The sequence below is a fragment of the Melospiza melodia genome, chromosome Z (genome assembly GCF_035770615.1).
Source record: "Melospiza melodia melodia isolate bMelMel2 chromosome Z, bMelMel2.pri, whole genome shotgun sequence".
Taxonomy (NCBI): domain Eukaryota; kingdom Metazoa; phylum Chordata; class Aves; order Passeriformes; family Passerellidae; genus Melospiza; species Melospiza melodia.
In genome coordinates this window covers 55122400-55139142 of record NC_086226.1, presented here as the reverse complement: position 1 = coordinate 55139142, position 16743 = coordinate 55122400, and the positions used below count along the sequence as shown (strand labels likewise).

The window sequence follows — 16743 nt, the reverse complement described above, 5'->3', positions numbered from 1 at the left end:
TAGATTGTTTAGAAATGTCCTAGTTTACTATAAAGTGAGGTAATGATATGATTTTTAATAGGTTTTTTACCTGTTATAAAAAGAAGTGAAAAGCCTAAAGGAAATAGGATACATAGTGCTTTAAAAGGAAGAAGTTCTATGTTAAAAAGCATGTGGAATGTTGCGGGGTGGGTAGAGGTCTGGGTTTGTTAAAAGTATAATCTTTTATAGTCAGTATTGTAAAAGCAGTACATGTAGTCATTCTGAGTACACTAAAAAATCAGCATAATTTGTAAACCTCTGAATGAGCCTTTTAATGACAACCAGCAAATTTGCTGCATGGAAAACACTATGTGAAAACTTAGCTGCCCCAGCACTAGTTTACTAGTTGGTTTTCACATTTTTTTCAAGGAGTACATGAAAAAGAAAGTAAACCCGGAACATCAAAAATCTCCTTTGAGCATGTATAGTTGGATTAAATGTATAATCTGTCTTTCAAAACCTTTTTGTATTGTAGTGGATGATGTAGTAGATGAAAGTGATGATAACGATGATGCTGAAACAGAATCAGAAATTGAAACTGAAATTGATGATGACAAGGACCAACATTTTAAGGTTGGTAGAGACAAAATTAATAGGCAAAAGTCAGGTATAGCGATTTTTTTATTTAAATTGCTTGAATCTGATGAATAATTGCATTTTAAATGTTAGAAGCAGTTTGAGGAGGTTTTCAGGGCAATTTCTAAAATTAAAAATGCTTCAGAAACTTAAAAAAGGTGGGTGCTGCTTAAAAATATCAACCATTCTTGTTGAGGTTGCTTCAGGATTTTTGTCAAATTTGTCTGCTTCACACTTGATGTATCTGGAGTGCAGTGGAACAGAACCACAGACTCCTTTAGCAGTGTTGTCTTCCCAACTTAAACTTCTCTCAGCCTGCTTTTGTCACATAAGCTGGTCCACATGTAGGAGCTGCTCTAACCTTTTCCAGAATTCTGGACTGGGATTGACTGGATCAGTGTTTCAGCAAGGTAGCTGAAGTTCAGCCAGCTGTAGAGGTAGACATCATACATCTAACTGTTGTACCACTTAGGGAAGATATTCTCGTGTTCTCTAGCTGCCATCTGGGACATGGATGAGTATTTGGTCAGAACTGCCTTACTCTGTATTTTTATGTTATGGTAGTTAGGAGTTAATAGAATTGTCAGTCCATGAACTGGAAAAACATATTATATTCAAGGATCTTGTGAGCCCTGATGGAGGGAGTGTCTTCCATAGAAGCAGTATTGCTTTGTCACTGCAATCGGATGATATCTTCACATTCCAAGTTCTGTACTGGGAATATACAGGAGATTTCATGTAAAATTTGATATCTGTGTATAATAAGTTTGGATGAAAGCAAGAAAATTGAGATGTTTGCAATATTGCTGTTGAAATGGAGGCTTAGGCATACTAATAATACTGAGCAGTCTAAATCTTCATGGTGAAGGCTGCGGTTCAGCTGCTTTTAAAAGAGTGGTATTTTATCTTTTAAAGCATGGCTGTCAAGAGTAAAGGTGAATGTTTCAGATTAATGTTGTAGAACATCATTAATTTTGGATGCAAGATTAATTTGTTCTGGTGATCTTTCAGAATGATGATATTGAGACTGATATTAATAAACTGAAACCTAGACAGGAGCTGGGAAGATCTATAGAAGAACTGAAAATGTATGAGCAATTTTTCCCAGAACTTTCAGAAAACTTTCAGGTAAAGTATATTTTTCCCAGGACATTTCTGGCCATGTCAGGTTGACTCTGGAATATACTTTGATGTTCTTTTTTGGGTGGATAGTTCTTCTAGGCAAGAATCAGGAGTCTGCAGTTCTGGACCTACATATGGGAGTACTTTATCGTAGGTTATTTAGTTAGGTGTTATGGTTGCTTCAGTCTTACTGAGAAGGGGGAACTTTGAGTAGCCGTAAAGAAAACTGTTTTCTTTCTGATGACTGATTATTGTATACAGCAGAAAGGAAAATAGAGAAGGAGGATGTGAAATTTCTGAGAGTGCTTAATTGTATTAGACATCTCCTCAAATGCTGTACGCCTGCTTAAAATAAGTAGTTAAAATATCCAGGCAATTGCATTGACTTTATACTTTGTTTTTAATGAGCTGCTTGTTATTGCTTTAAAGCCTTTTTGTAAAAGACAAACTTCATTGCTCCTATGCCTTATAACAGCTGTCACCTTTTAATTGCATTTAAAACAAGGAAAGACAAGTGTTCCTAATGTACATGAAACTTAAGAACTGTTTACTTTTTTTGTTAATAATTTTTAAATTATTTTTTTCACCTTTGTTTTTTAAGGAATGGGACTTAGTTTCCAAGGAACCAAAGCCTTTTGTACCTGATGCAAATTTGAGTGGACCTATTGTTGTTCCTACAGCCAGTGAGGAGCACTCTGCTGTAGCAAACCCATCAACAAAAGGAGTTGCTTTAAAGGAGTGCAGTCCTTTATTGACAGAGGAATGCAATAGAAGGCCAGTGTTTCTGGAACTACCAAAGAAAGATAGCGTGAAAGGTGGTAGTTTACATCAGCAAAATGATCAAAGAAACATGCTTCCATCATCCCAGTGTCTAAGCCAAGAAATTGTGAAAGGCTTGGACAGAATCAGTCTCCAGAACAGTGCAAAAAATGATCAATATTCTGGTACAGGGTGTGTAATAGAGAAGGAAAACAAAGCTGGCATTACCACACTTGCTTCTAGTAAACCTTGTGAGCACGTTTCACCCTGTGGAGGTAGTCTCTTTGAAGGATCATCTGTCCAGCTGGGAAAACTCTGCTGCACTGGAGTGGATTCAGAGGAGGAGGAGGATTCCAGATCTAGTTCATCAGGAGAACATGCTGCGCTTCAAGTTTCTGATGTATCACCAGTTCATGACTGTGATCTTTATCTTGAAATGGTGAAGAACACAAAATCTATTCCGGAATACTCAGAAGTGGCCTATCCAGATTATTTTGGACATATTCCACCCCCATTTAAGGAACCTATTCTGGAACGGCGATATGGAGTGCAGAGGTGAGTTACTAGAGTTACCAAACACTTAGAAACAGTGTTTAGGATGAGATTAACCGGATGATCTCCAGAGGTCCCACCCAGCCCTAGCTATGGCCGTGATTAACAATCAGTGTTGCACTGTTTACTTGGGCATCTAAAACTGTTTCCAGTGAAAAGCAGTTTGAAGGTAGGTGAGTATGTGTTGATCAGCGCAGAGCCATAAAGAGGAACACAATCTGATTCTGTAATTGCTAATTCTGGAATTCAATTTCTAAATATGAAATTCAGTTTATATTTTCCCTTTCTGGCTTCCCCTCATTTCCCATGTGAATCTTGCAGTTTGCAAAATAACAAGCCAACCTACAAAACCCACCAGAACCAAACTAAAAAATCCTCACCTGAGTGCTCCTTTCAGGTCTTAGCAAAGATCAGGCAGTTAATAACTAAAAAGATTCTTCACCTCTTTTCTCTGCTGAACTAAACATCTGTCTTTCAGGTAAACATAGTGGAAATAGTTAAAAAATTAATACATTAAAGTGTTTTGATTTAGTGTTCATAGTATAAGGGAATTTAGACTTAACAAATGCAGAAGATCCACTTTGAGTTAGGTCCTGCAGAATGACATACAACAAAAACATATCAACACACCCTTTTATTTCTTCACTGAGAGATAATAGAAGATGATGAAGAGTGATGATATTTTTCAGAATGATTTGCAAAAGTGCTATGAAAAGCTAGGTAATATTACATAGTGAGTTACTTTAAAGACATGTGAGTACGCTAGCAGAACATGTAGAGCTATGAGACCTTGCCACTTGCCTAAAAAATTATGGGACTGAGTGCCTCCATCTTTATACTCATAACTATAACCAACTTAATGAGTTTCTTTGTATTTATATTTAGATATTAAAATGATTAAGAGATTAAGTGTCTTTAGCTGGTTGAATGAAAATCCTTCAGCTGTTTTACACAAGTAACAAAAAAGTGATCTTTGTAGTGAAATGACAAGTTCTGGAACACTAATGGCAAAATGAACATATTATTCAGTGTTGAAGGAGGAGAATCTTCCCTAGCAGATTATTTATTGGCTAGATTCAGCTGATTTAGAAGGGAGATAGTATTGAGTCAGGAATCACCTAAGAACTGCATTTAAGCAAATCTTGCAAATCCTTATGTATGTTTTTGTAGTAATTAATAATTCTGAATTTCCCTGAATAAAAAAATTGAGTGAAGTCAGATACAATTTGTCTCATTGTTAGATATATAACACTGGAAAAATAAACCTTGTACGATTGTACACAAGGGTGATTTCTAGATCATGAAGATAATTTTAAGGTAAATTTTGACTTGAAATGTTCTATTTTTGTTGTATTTTTTATGTTGAAAGTAACTTTTTGAGTTCTTGTGGGAACAAGAATGAAATACCAGGTAATATGGCTAAATTTGAATCAAAATCATGCAACACTTTTTTAAGGAAAACTGTTTTAAGAATTCCATTTTCTACAAACAACTCAATCTTGTTATTGCAACATAAAAGTCTTCTGATAACTTGTTTAAAAAGGGCATAATCTTTTCATGCTTTCATAGTTTATAGCAGATTGTAAAAATTGTTTGGTAAGGGATTTGGAAAAGCTTTTAAGTCTTACAAAGCTGTGTCCTAACTCTTGATAGTCAGTGTGATTTATGTTCTGTGTCCTGTAAGCACTTAGTCACTCCTCATTGGGTATGTCTTACTTAGAAAATAAATAGTTGTTTTAATCTATCCAAGTAATTTGAGAAAATGTTGTGTGGGGTCTAAGGTGTGACCAAATGGATTTTCTTCTTATTTTTATTAGAACAATGTAAGATTTAGGGCTTTTTTTACTCTTGCAATGTGCCAGGAGATTAAATGTTTTTGAATTTGTGCTTTGGAGTGCTTTTTCTTTCTCTTTCAAATTTAGTAGCATGTAATTATCACCAAATGTCTCACCAATGTATTACTGTTAAGATAAATTCTATTGATTATAGTTGAAGTGTTTTATACTACTCTGTCTTTTTAGGAAGAAAATTATTATATAGTAAAATACCCTATAAATTTGGGCATTTCTATTCCTTAAAAATTTAGTTGGGTTGGGTTTTTTTTCCATACATTTTAGTATTTTCTAATCAGCAGGATCCTCAAAGGAGTAGTCTCTAAGCATGGGGCTCACATCAACAGTGTTGGTTCTAGATTTCTTTTTCCTTGAATTTTCTTTAAATAGTTTATCTTCATTTTTTGGAACATGAAAATGTCTGCTACTACTTCTCATTCTCATGAGCATCTTGAATACATTCTCATGAGCATCTTCTTTGCTTTCATCTACACTGGTAATTATAATGGTATTTAAATGATGTTATTATTTATAAAATACTTACAATGGATTTTCATTGATGCATTTTGTCTTGGCAAAACTGTGATTTTAGGAGGTGTTAGGGCATTTTAGAGCTGAGGCATGCCAAGATCAAATGAGTTTTCTAAGATCAAGTGTAAGGTCAAAAATCTGTGAATCTGTCCTGAGCTGAACCTATTCAGGTGGATTCTGGTGAGTCAGCCTTGTCACAATATTGTCAGATGAACTTGAACTTGTGACTTCTTTTCTTTTTCAGTTAATTTCAATTTAATACAATGTGCTAGAGTTGTGCATTTACCTTCTATTTCTCATTTGTTAAGAGAATTTATTTTAATTCAATTGAGAATTTCCAGCCTGAATGTACTTTACCATTCTGTTTCTGTATTCTTCATTGTTAATCTACCTCCTTTTCTTCTTATTGCAGGTGCTGTGCAAGCTTTTCCACACAGCTCTGCCACTATTTTTCATGCTTGAACTGCAGCACATTCTTACTTTTCCAATCCAGGACCTAGATACTGCCAGTCATGCAATGGTTTTATGATCTGGATAAGCACACACCTCATATTTGGCTGGCATTCCCAAATTCTTTCTTGTTTGTTACGTAGTCGATAAATGAACTTAGATCTCTAGAGGTGAAAAGCTAGTTCACTAACACACTCACTGTACAAGCTACTCCCTAAAACTCTTTAATTTTGGTTATAGTAGGATTCATTTAAGTTACTAATGTTATCAAGTGTTGTCATGTGTTAAAGCATTAACATAAGTAATGTTTGAGTAATTTCTTCTATTATAAAGTATGAAACTGCAATTTTTCCTTCAGATAAACCTAGTGAGTTGTGTGAATGAAAACTCGGGTCCCTCAGATACAAATACTGGATTCAGGCAGCTCTGAATGCAGGTGTTTAAACTTCAGTACACCTTGACTGTGCACGTATAAGTGACAGTGAAGCTGAGGTCTGTCTGAACTGTACCCTGTCTTCATGTCAATTCCATTAGTTTTCCTGTATGAGGCAATTCCTCTTTTGTGATTGGAAACGGTAAATGACAATTTAAGTGAGAACTCTGCTTTTCTTTTTTAGGACAAAAATCTGTCAAGATATTGAAAGGCTGATTCATCAAAATGACATTATAGATAAAGTTGTGTATGACCTTGATAATTCAAGGTAAGTTTCTACCTTTCTGTAAACAATATTCAAGTAATACTCTAATACTCCAGTACTACTTTCTCTGTGATGTGACTCATAATATTTACAGCAGATTTCGTACAAAGTTTGATCTGACATAACAGTGCTTTTGCTATCTGGGCTGTATTTGGAGGAAGGATCAAAATAGTTTCTGAATTGACAAGTGAGGACTAAAATAAAGCTATTTGGTTTAGCTAAGTTTGTTTTATTCATTTTGGTCCCTTTTTCTACTCATAGCTTTTCTGTACCAGAGGAGGCAGATGTTCTGAAGTTTAATTCCAAGTTTGAATCTGGAAACCTGCGCAAAGTTATTCAGATCAGAAAGTAAGGTCTTTCAACTCTACTTTTCATGGTTTAGGGCTTTTATTTCTGCTTTTTGTGGTCATTGATCTTTTTTGCTAATTTTCAGAAATGAATATGATCTAATTCTGAACTCAGATATAAACAGCAATCATTATCATCAGTGGTTCTACTTTGAAGTCAGTGGAATGAAAACTGGCATTGGTTACCGGTTTAACATCATCAACTGTGAAAAGTCAAACAGTCAGTTCAACTATGGTAAGATATGTTTCCCATTCTTTGAGAAGAAATATCTAAAAAAAATACCTGTGGCTGAGTTACCTCAGCTGTTTCCTTCCCTCCTCCACAGGATTAGCAGTATTCATGTTGTCGGTTTAAATTCTTTATTTTAATAGTATTGCTAGAAAATGTTTTGATAGCTGTGGTTAAAAAGAAGAAATGCATCTTAAACCAAGGGCTGTCAGTTTTTTAAATAAAGTTTTGTTGTAAGTGAGGCAGAAGCAGAAGAAATTTACTGGGAGCTGCAACTACAATTGTCTTAGGACCATTGTGCAGGGGAGGACAGCAACAAAGCCTGTTGATTCACTCACATCAATAAGAACAACAGTTGTCATCCTTAATCCATTTCTGCATAGGGGTAGATGTGAACGTAAGTGGAGTTTCCAAAACTTGTCTTATTGATGGTAAGGAAAAGTAAATCTGCTTTGAAATACTGGGGTTCTTAAATGAACATCACTGTCTCTATTAAGTAGTGTTTGCAGTGTGTGCCTCATTCAAACGTTTATAAATGGCTGAAAACAGCTTTCTTCCTCTTGTCTGGGAGTGTGTATGTCACTCAGCTTAAAACTGTTTTTTCCTGATATATATTCTGAAATTTGTCCTTTAAGAAGGAAAAAATTCCTCCTCCCACCTCGAGCTTCAAAATTATGTTACCAAATAATACTGTATTCTCCTTTGTTGTACACTTTCCTCCACACTGATAAAGTCTCAGAACACTAGGTAGTTTGACCAGTAATAAGATGGTATTAAGTTACTTACTAATCCTTATCAGTCAGGTTAGTTTTTTTTTTAATGGTGTGCATACTTAATAATTTCTTTTGATTGTTTAATACACTGATTGAATCAGTCAGTGTGGTTGGCTAATAATTAGATTATAAATAAATTATACTCAATTAGTATGTATTTTTTCTCCTCTAACTTCATATTAAGTATTCAATGTAAGTATACTATCAAAAAATAGACTTTAAAGAGTTACTTGTTAAAAAAATTGTCCTGAAATATCAGTTATTTTTCAGTTATTTACATGAATAATTGATAGCATCAATTTTTTGTGTACTCTGTGATGCCTTTTCGTAGTGTGAGTTGGATGGAGTGGAACTGAACACTGCTTGTAATCATGCTTTGCTTTCATGCAAACCTCAGCTTTCATTTAAACATTCAGTTTTGGTCTTCCACAAGTCTTGCTCTTTTCTTTAGTTGTTATTTTCTGAAAATCAGCAATATTTTGTCATCTGGTTTAAAAAGCACACAGTACAATACCCAGATATTAATGAAAATACACTTATATAGTGAGTGAATAAGTAATTTGTGGACTTGTGTGTAAGTGGTGATGTTAATAAGTTTCTGCTAATAAGTTTCTGTTTAATGGTAAGGATTAAAGTGAGATGCATTTCTTCTTTCAGGTATGCAGCCCCTCATGTATTCTGTCCAGGAAGCACTGCGTTGTCGACCGTGTTGGACTCGTGTTGGGACAGATATTTGTTACTACAAGTAAGTACACACACAGACCAAACATACAGCAAATCTTCCACTGAAGATTAACATGAGGTACAGTTTTTGAGCAGAAGTTCTTTTTTCTGCATTTAATAGTTCTGTTACTCTGTTGTGAAAAGGGGTTTTTTTCTGAGTCGCTACAGAGAGTAATATGTGTGATAGAAATATACAAGGTCTCATTTTGTAAGCACACCACTTACATTTAAGCTGTTAATATTTTATACTTTTCTTAGAAATTGGACACTGTTTCTGGGAAGCTTTTAAGGGAATGTATAGATGTATGCTTACTTGAAATTTTATAAGTAACTTCCAGTAATGCTAGTCTCATAGTCCTTGTGATGAGCCTTCTGTAATCTGTGGTGGAATTATTGTAGAGGAATTCTAAAACCCAGGATCAGATGGTGCAGCATATCAATATGTAATCCTTCTTGGCTGGTACCTCTTTGCTTGCTTACTTCTTCTGATTTTTGTGTTTTATTTTGTTGCTTGTTTTTGTTTGCTCACCTTTTATCAATGTAAATGAATGTGTGTATCACTGTTATAATAAAGCATCTTTAAAGCTGGTGGGAACCTGTATTTAACCTGTATGTACATAGGAGAGAAATACAGTCACTGAAAGTCCTTCTGACTCTTAGAATGTGTGTTCAGAAGAATAAATAGTATGAAAAAGAATTACTCTAATGTGTGTATTACCTTCATTTTTTGATTTAGGAATCACTTTTCAAGAAGTTCAATTGCTGCTGGAGGCCAGAAAGGAAAATCCTATTACACAATTACATTCACTGTGACTTTCCAACACAAAGAAGATGTGTGCTACTTTGCTTACCATTATCCATATACATACTCAACTTTAAAGGTGAGAAGCTGTATCTATTACATAAATGAATACTTATAATATTAGTGTAATATATTGCATTAGTGACTGAATTAATTTAGTTTCTTTTTTTTTTTGAAGTTCAAAATGCTCCTTTCAAGGGAGAATTTTCATAATATTAGTATTTAGATTGACAAAATGTATACGTTGTTCTAATGAACAGTCCCAGGAAAAATAAAATTGATGCTTACAGGCTTAGTGGGTTTCCTGGGTATGAAAAGATGATTATGTGACTGGAGCATCTCTCTTATGAAGAAAGACCTTGAGCAGAGATGACTGAGAGGGAACCTCTGGGAGTATCTGAGGCGGGGTTGTCAAGAGGATGGAGCCAGGCTCTCCTTGGTGGTGCTAAGAACTGGGACCAGAGGGAACTGGCGCTCACTGATGCACAGGAAGTTCCACCTGAACATGGGAAGGAATTTCACTACTGTGCTGGTGACCAAGCCCTGGAACAGATTGCAAGGAGAGTTTGGGGAATCTCCATCCCTGGGGAATTCAAGGGATTGTCTGGACACAATCCTGTGCAATGTGCTATAAGATGGCCCTGGCCCTGCTTAAAACAGGGAGGTTGGACCAGATGGCCCACTCTCATCCCTTTCAACCTTATGCTTTCTTTGATTCAGTAATAATTGACTGAAACCATGCTAATTTGATGGAATATTTGTGTTAAATGACTTATATCCTGTTGTTCTACGTATACTTTTTGATAACTAAAGCAGCTGTAACTAAGATAATTAGGGATCTTTTTAGATGTATGAATTGCCTAAATAAGTCTTCTGAGCCTTTTAATGCTAAGCAAAATTCATTTGGCTAGAATGTCTCTTGTTTCCCTCTGTTACAGCAATAAAAGCAAAGCAGAGGATTCAGTGGGCAGTCTTTAAATGCAGCTTTAAATGCAGCTTTTCACTTTTCACTTTTAAACTATGCCAGCTTTTGAAAGAGGTACCTGTTAAGAGCTGTCATAAGCAACTGCTGCTTCCAGCAGCTCCTGGTCCTGAAGGTTCCTCCTGCCCAACTGGTGGAGGCCAACCAAGGTACCTGGGGTCTCTGTCCCAGGCTGATGGACATGGCTCCTGCTTTCCTGTTTGCTTATATATTCACTAGCAAGTCTGAGTATGTATCCCAGGGAGAGAAAGAGACTTATGCACACATACTTGTGCATGCCTACTCCTGCTGGGCAGGGCTGGCTGCACGGATTGGCACAGACAAGGCACACCCCTGTGTAACACTACAGTGATTTGCACAGCAGGTACAGACACCCCATCCTCCTCTGCAGTTGGTGTGGATTGCTGTTCACTAGAAAAAGTACAAGCTGGCCTGCTCTCTGGAATTAGAAATATGTTTGTGGAGCACTGGCATGGCCCGTCTGTGCCATAGCTCTGCCTCAGTCCCAGGTCTCTCTTACCTGCTGTGCCAGCCTCCAGTTTGCAGACTAGTCCAGCCTGATGCTCACTAGCAAACAGATGCTTGCACTTGCACACTCATCTCAGAGACATTCTGCACTTGTGTCCCTGCCCAGATGCCAGTGTGGACTGTCTGCCTGCTAGATGCCCCTCCCTTGACTGGGGCCCATACTGTCTGGGTAGTTTACCTTGAAGTTTACTAGCAAGTTTCTCATGTGCCGCCACATACGCTGGCTACAGGGAAAATGTGTATGCTTCCCCCCCAACCAATCCCTAACAGCTGTTACCAGGCACATGGTCGTGTAACCCATTTTCCTGCTTCAGGTGTTGTCACTGAGAAACTCAACACTAATTGTCCCATCAGATGTGTTTTGATGGACACACTGTCCTTGCCTCAGTGGTTGGATACCAACACCTTTACCCGTTGCAGTTACCAGCAGTGAGACATCCCCTTGCTTCTTTGCTGACATCACTGAGTGAAGAGTGCTTACAGCTCCAGCTGCTGGAGTCTGCTTTGATTCCAGCAGTAGCTGGGACCTGGGACACATAGCCTGTGGTACCCACAGAGATGCTCCCAAGAGGTTGGCTTCTCCAGCTTCTGCTGCTGAGACCCTTGTGCATTCCAGCTGTTGACCCCAAATTGACTTACACCTGTCCTTTTAGTTGCACAAGTCCACATAGCGCTTGGATGCGCAGGGTAGAGAGTAAGGCTGCGCAGAGATGGCTAAGGGCACACTGTAGGAATCAGGTGCTTGAGTTTTGTATGGTACCACACCCCCCTCTTGAATGCCCCAAATTAGCCCATTCTGCTTGTTTATCAGGCGACTCTCTCCAAGTCATTGTCTGTAGGTTCTTAATGACCTGTTCAAAGAGAGACTGGTGACTTTGGTCTTTGCTATGGTTTCCATTACATCTCAGCTCTCTGTTCGCATGTATTGATTCTTCCTTTACTTACTACCTCTTTTTGCAGCATAAAGGTCCCTGATCAGATAACCTTAATGAAGCAGAGGTTCTTACCTTCCATATATCTTTATAGTACCATCTGTGTACAATAACTTACCCTCTTTTCCTTCCTCTTTCTCAAAGCAGTTGGAAAGCCAGACTCTGTAAAGAGAAGTATTCAATCAGTCAGAGATGTAGAAAATGGTATTTCATGGTCAAAATTATCCTGGAAACTTGTATATTGTTTAGAACATCTAAAAGAAAGATCTGTTAAATAGTACCTTTGAAATACGCTGTCATATGTGACTGCAAAGAATTTGAAGTATTTTTTCATTATTTTTGGTATGAAGATGCATCTTAGGAAGCTGGAATCTATGCACAACCCTCAACAGATATATTTTCGTCATGATGTTCTCTGTAAGACCCTGGCTGGCAACAGCTGTCCATTAGTCACTATTACAGCCATGCCAGAGTCCAATTACTATGAACATATCTATCAGTTCAGTAAGTATAACTCTTCTTTCTTATCAACTGAAAATAATGTAAAACTAGGTATTTGTAGAAAAAAATTTAGTCTTAACTACTATGCAGTGTAAAAATAGCAATGTAAAATAAGGTTAATAAATTTCATGAAGCTGAGAGGCATCAGCATTCAGGATTTGTTTTGTATTTAATAATACTTAATTGTGGTAATGAAATAAAGATATAAATATCTGTAAGAGTAAGAGTATATATAGTGTATATATATGTAAGAGTATATATTAATGTATTTTAAATTTTTGCTGCTAGGTTTGTGCATTCCATTTTGCAGACAGCACTTCTTGGAAAACAATACTGGACAAGTAACTTTTTTCTTAAAATGATGAGGTTTTTAGGTTGTCAAAAAAGTCTTTCATAAAGCTAATATCTAGCTATTGTGATTTGAATTGAGCTTTTGCTGTTTCCTGATTTGTTTGTCCACCTCAGTATTTTTCTTGGCTATTGGGAAAAAAGTAATGAAAGTTGAATCATAACTGCCACCTCAAATTGGTTGTGTAATTGTCAGATCAAATTTAAAGCTCCATTGCGATAGTTTTGTAATTAGCAGTCCTTTCAAAAATGTTGTGGCAAGCTCTATCAATAATACCCATACTCAGTAACACTCAACTTACAAATGTTTTTTGTGTTGTTATAAATGCAGTGGGCTATTGGCTCTTTTTCTAATCAACGAACTGTTTACTTAGCTTAAATCATATTTTGCAATTTCTGTGGATATCTCTTTTAGGGAATCGTCCTTATATATTCCTGTCTGCTCGTGTGCATCCTGGAGAGACTAATGCAAGCTGGGTTATGAAGGGAACACTGGAATACCTTATGAGCAATAGTCCAAATGCACAGTCTTTACGGGAATCTTATATTTTCAAAATTATTCCCATGCTCAATCCAGATGGTGTCATCAATGGAAAGTAAGCATATATTTAATCACAAATATTTAACCTGTAGTCTAATTCTTTACATCAATATTTAAAAAGAAATAATCTAAACTGATCCTGCAAAAGTGCAAATGCAATATGTAATGTGATAAAAAAGCAACACTTGCAATATTGCTAGGATTTTTGGGTTCTTAAAAGGCAGTTACATTCCTTGACAAATTTCAGTTTTACAAAAAAATATTTCCAGTTGTTCATGGATGATAATCATTCCTGTGCAATTTGACATGAAATTTTAATTGTCTCTCTGTCTTGGATTTCTCTAGCAATTTTAGGAGATCAGACCTGCATTTAGAAAAAGCTAAACAAGTTCATGGTGTGCATAAAAAAAGGAAGTGCCTTATATTTAAGGAAGTCTTTTACATAATTTTTTTTAAAAGCTGGGAAGTTAATAGGTGTACAAGAGAGAGGGTAATAGAGTATCGTGGTTTGATTGAAGTTATTAATAGTAGTTATTTCAACACTTTTCTCAATAAATATAAGGGGTATTTCAGAACTTGTTGAAACTGCTATGAGTAAACATTGTTTACATTTACTTGGTTGCAGGAAATTTTGCAATGGTGAAATTACAGTTTCCATTCATCTACTATAGGTACTATTTTAAAAGGTTTTGTGAACAAAATAATAAAAGTATAACTAATAATAGATTTCAGTAGAACCTTGTCTTTATATATGTGAAAGAATGTATATATTAGAATACTTGTAATTAAATAATTCAGGATACAGGGACAATTAAGAAGGCTGCCCCAGCAGACACAGTCTAAAGGCAAATGTAGTGAAGATGACTGCATGATCATGAAATCCTGCAAGTTTAAAAGTTCTTGCTGATAGCTGACTGAATACAGAGATGATCTTTTTGCTTCCTGGGTTGTTTCAGTTTTTTTTTGTCCTTGTTTTTCTCACAGCTCCTTATCTCCTAACAACTTCACATTTCAAGTATTAGATTTCTAGTTGACATTAGTCTTTAAATTACTGAAGACACCAAATTGTAAAGATACCATATGTATGAAATTACTGATTTTGAAATAGAATTTGGGTAGAATTGTAAGCCTTCAGTTTCAACAGCGAATAAGTAATATTACATTTGCCTTCATCTAAGAGGCTACTTCTAATTTATTTTTAGAGTTTCTGTAACATAGCTTAAAGCACCACAAACATTTCTATTATTTGGCATGTTAGAAAATTGAAGTTTATTTCTTGCCAGACTCCTTCCAAAGAAGCAGTGTTGATGAGGAAAACTTGAGGTGGGGGGGAGGCTTATTTAAAAGTATGATAATACGGACTACATCATGCGTTTTTCCACCCCCCCACAATAGCCACCGTTGCTCTTTAAGTGGAGAAGATTTAAACAGACAGTGGCAAAATCCAAATCCAGATCTGCATCCCACTATTTACCATGCTAAAGGGTTACTGCAATATCTGGCTGCTATAAAACGTTTGCCTTTGGTAAGTATGTGTGTGTAAGCAATTCTGAATTTTTTTAACTTTGTCTGTGTAGCTAGTCTATAAATTAAACATTTTGAAATGGTTTTGTAAACCATGTCACACTTAAATTTGACGTGGAGAACTGGTCTTCTGCAAACCTGTAGATGTAAATCTGTTGCATTGGCTAGGCTAGAAGGTTAAACCTTCCTTAGATGAATCACACACTTTTTGTCTTAATGAGAGTTAATTATACAAGGGATTGTGTTGCTTAATTCTTTGGAACGTTCAACAGTACTAATAAAAAAAAATTATCTTTCTGTTACTTTCTTAAAATTTTGATTCCATATGCCTTGAGTTTATTTTGCCAAATTATTTATTATAGGTCTACTGTGATTATCATGGTCATTCTCGTAAAAAGAATGTATTTATGTATGGCTGCAGCATCAAAGAGACAATGTGGCATACAAGTGTTAATGCTGCCTCTTGTGACCTGATGGAAGACCCTGCTTACAGGGTGAGTTTGACCTTTTTTGTACCTTTTATTTGGCGTGGGTTTGGAACATCCTTTTCAAATAGTATCCTGATCCTATCCTGTGCAAATAATGACTCTGTAGCATAAGCAGACTTATTTAAGGTCACCTCTGTTTAGTTTGTGAGTGTACTTCAAAGTACACTTCATGAAGCTTTAAACATTATAGATAGAGTGCTTTATTTTTTTCTGTTTCTTTACACCAATATTTACTTTTTTTTGTGTTTAATATTACTTTTATAGAAAATAGATGGAAAATTTGCTTCTGTGCAATTATAATTGCTAGATTGAAAAACAAGTCATTGAGGCATGGCAAACAATATTCTAGAAACAAGGCAAAAAAGCTGGATTGTTCTGAGAGATACTTATTTTTGTATATGGAAATATACAAGATACCTTTTTATTTATTCCTTTATATATAGATGTGTAGTTAAGACATGTGCCCCTAATTAGGTATATATAATAAACTTGCACAAACACATCCTCCGCATTGTATAAGCTTTCAAAAAGGCAAAAAATTTAGAGAATTATGTGGTTCTTTGAGTGTTATCTATTTCTTCTGTGTGTCTCCCTCCATTGCTGCCTCATGGGAACTGCAAACCTGTGTTACCTATAGGTATGCAGGCTCTGGTTTTTTTAAAGATTCAGAGTTAAACTTCAAAAGCATGTGAATGCATGTTGAAACACTTGTTATGCATCCTTGAGTATAGATGCTTTCTGGTTATTTTTTTCTCTTTAAATCTCCCTCACTAAAAAAAACCAAAAAAACCAAAACCTATGGCTTCTTGATTTTCTTGTGTGATTTCCTGGATATTGAGCCAGATGCAAATCATGTCTGCTACTCTGACACATGTATGTGGGGTTTTGTCACTTCAGTGTGCACTACTGTAGTGCACAAAAGACAGTAGTCAATAAGGGCTGTTGGAAAAAGCATTTCATTTTCAAAAAGGTGGACGAAAATATTTGGGAAAGCCTGCACTAATGGGTTATGTATTACTACTGAAATAATAAATTTGAAGCAGTCACGTGTTTCATCTTAACTGACACAAATAAAAACTGGAAAGAACAGTCATTTAGCAATAGTCAAATATGTATATTTGTGTGATCTTTTCACTGAAACTGTCATGTAAACAGAACTGAACTTTGATTCACATGCTTGAAGTGAAATATGCACCCAGTGCTTTGCTAATACAAATTAATTTTATGTGTTAACAAAATATTGCTTTTGTTAGGTCTGTAAATGGGATTTCTGAAACAATCTGCAGTTGAATTAAATACTTACATGGAGTATGTGGTACACTTAATTTGAGCAAACTTAGCTTGGTGAGTTAGGAGGGATGGTGATTTGCTGGAGAATTCTGTATTTAATGTATCCTGTATCCTGATCCTTATCCACATGACTAACAATTTTAGTGACTGAACCTGAAAAAAGGGATTTTAAAAACTAGGAAAAGGCCTGAAGA

At 35.9% G+C, this 16743-nt stretch overlaps 1 protein-coding gene across 13 annotated transcripts in view; it reads left to right on the top strand.

Annotated features, from left to right (window-relative positions):
- Nucleotides 1-16743, top strand: part of AGTPBP1 (ATP/GTP binding carboxypeptidase 1) — a 63078-nt gene that overhangs the window by 25686 nt on the left and 20649 nt on the right. For 12 of the 13 annotated variants that reach the window (XR_010031119.1, XR_010031121.1, XR_010031120.1 and 9 more), the window contains 12 exons: nucleotides 497-594; nucleotides 1609-1725; nucleotides 2321-3033; nucleotides 6461-6544; nucleotides 6803-6889; nucleotides 6975-7123; nucleotides 8548-8635; nucleotides 9350-9494; nucleotides 12208-12361; nucleotides 13122-13302; nucleotides 14643-14772; nucleotides 15134-15265. Coding sequence is in view for 10 of the 13 variants with exons in the window: in XM_063180077.1 (XP_063036147.1) it covers nucleotides 497-594; nucleotides 1609-1725; nucleotides 2321-3033; nucleotides 6461-6544; nucleotides 6803-6889; nucleotides 6975-7123; nucleotides 8548-8635; nucleotides 9350-9494; nucleotides 12208-12361; nucleotides 13122-13302; nucleotides 14643-14772; nucleotides 15134-15265 (2078 nt within the window). In the remaining 3 variants the exon portion in view is untranslated. The remainder of the gene's footprint in view (nucleotides 1-496; nucleotides 595-1608; nucleotides 1726-2320; nucleotides 3034-6460; nucleotides 6545-6802; nucleotides 6890-6974; nucleotides 7124-8547; nucleotides 8636-9349; nucleotides 9495-12207; nucleotides 12362-13121; nucleotides 13303-14642; nucleotides 14773-15133; nucleotides 15266-16743) is intronic. The other variant, XM_063180084.1, reaches the window with a different exon arrangement.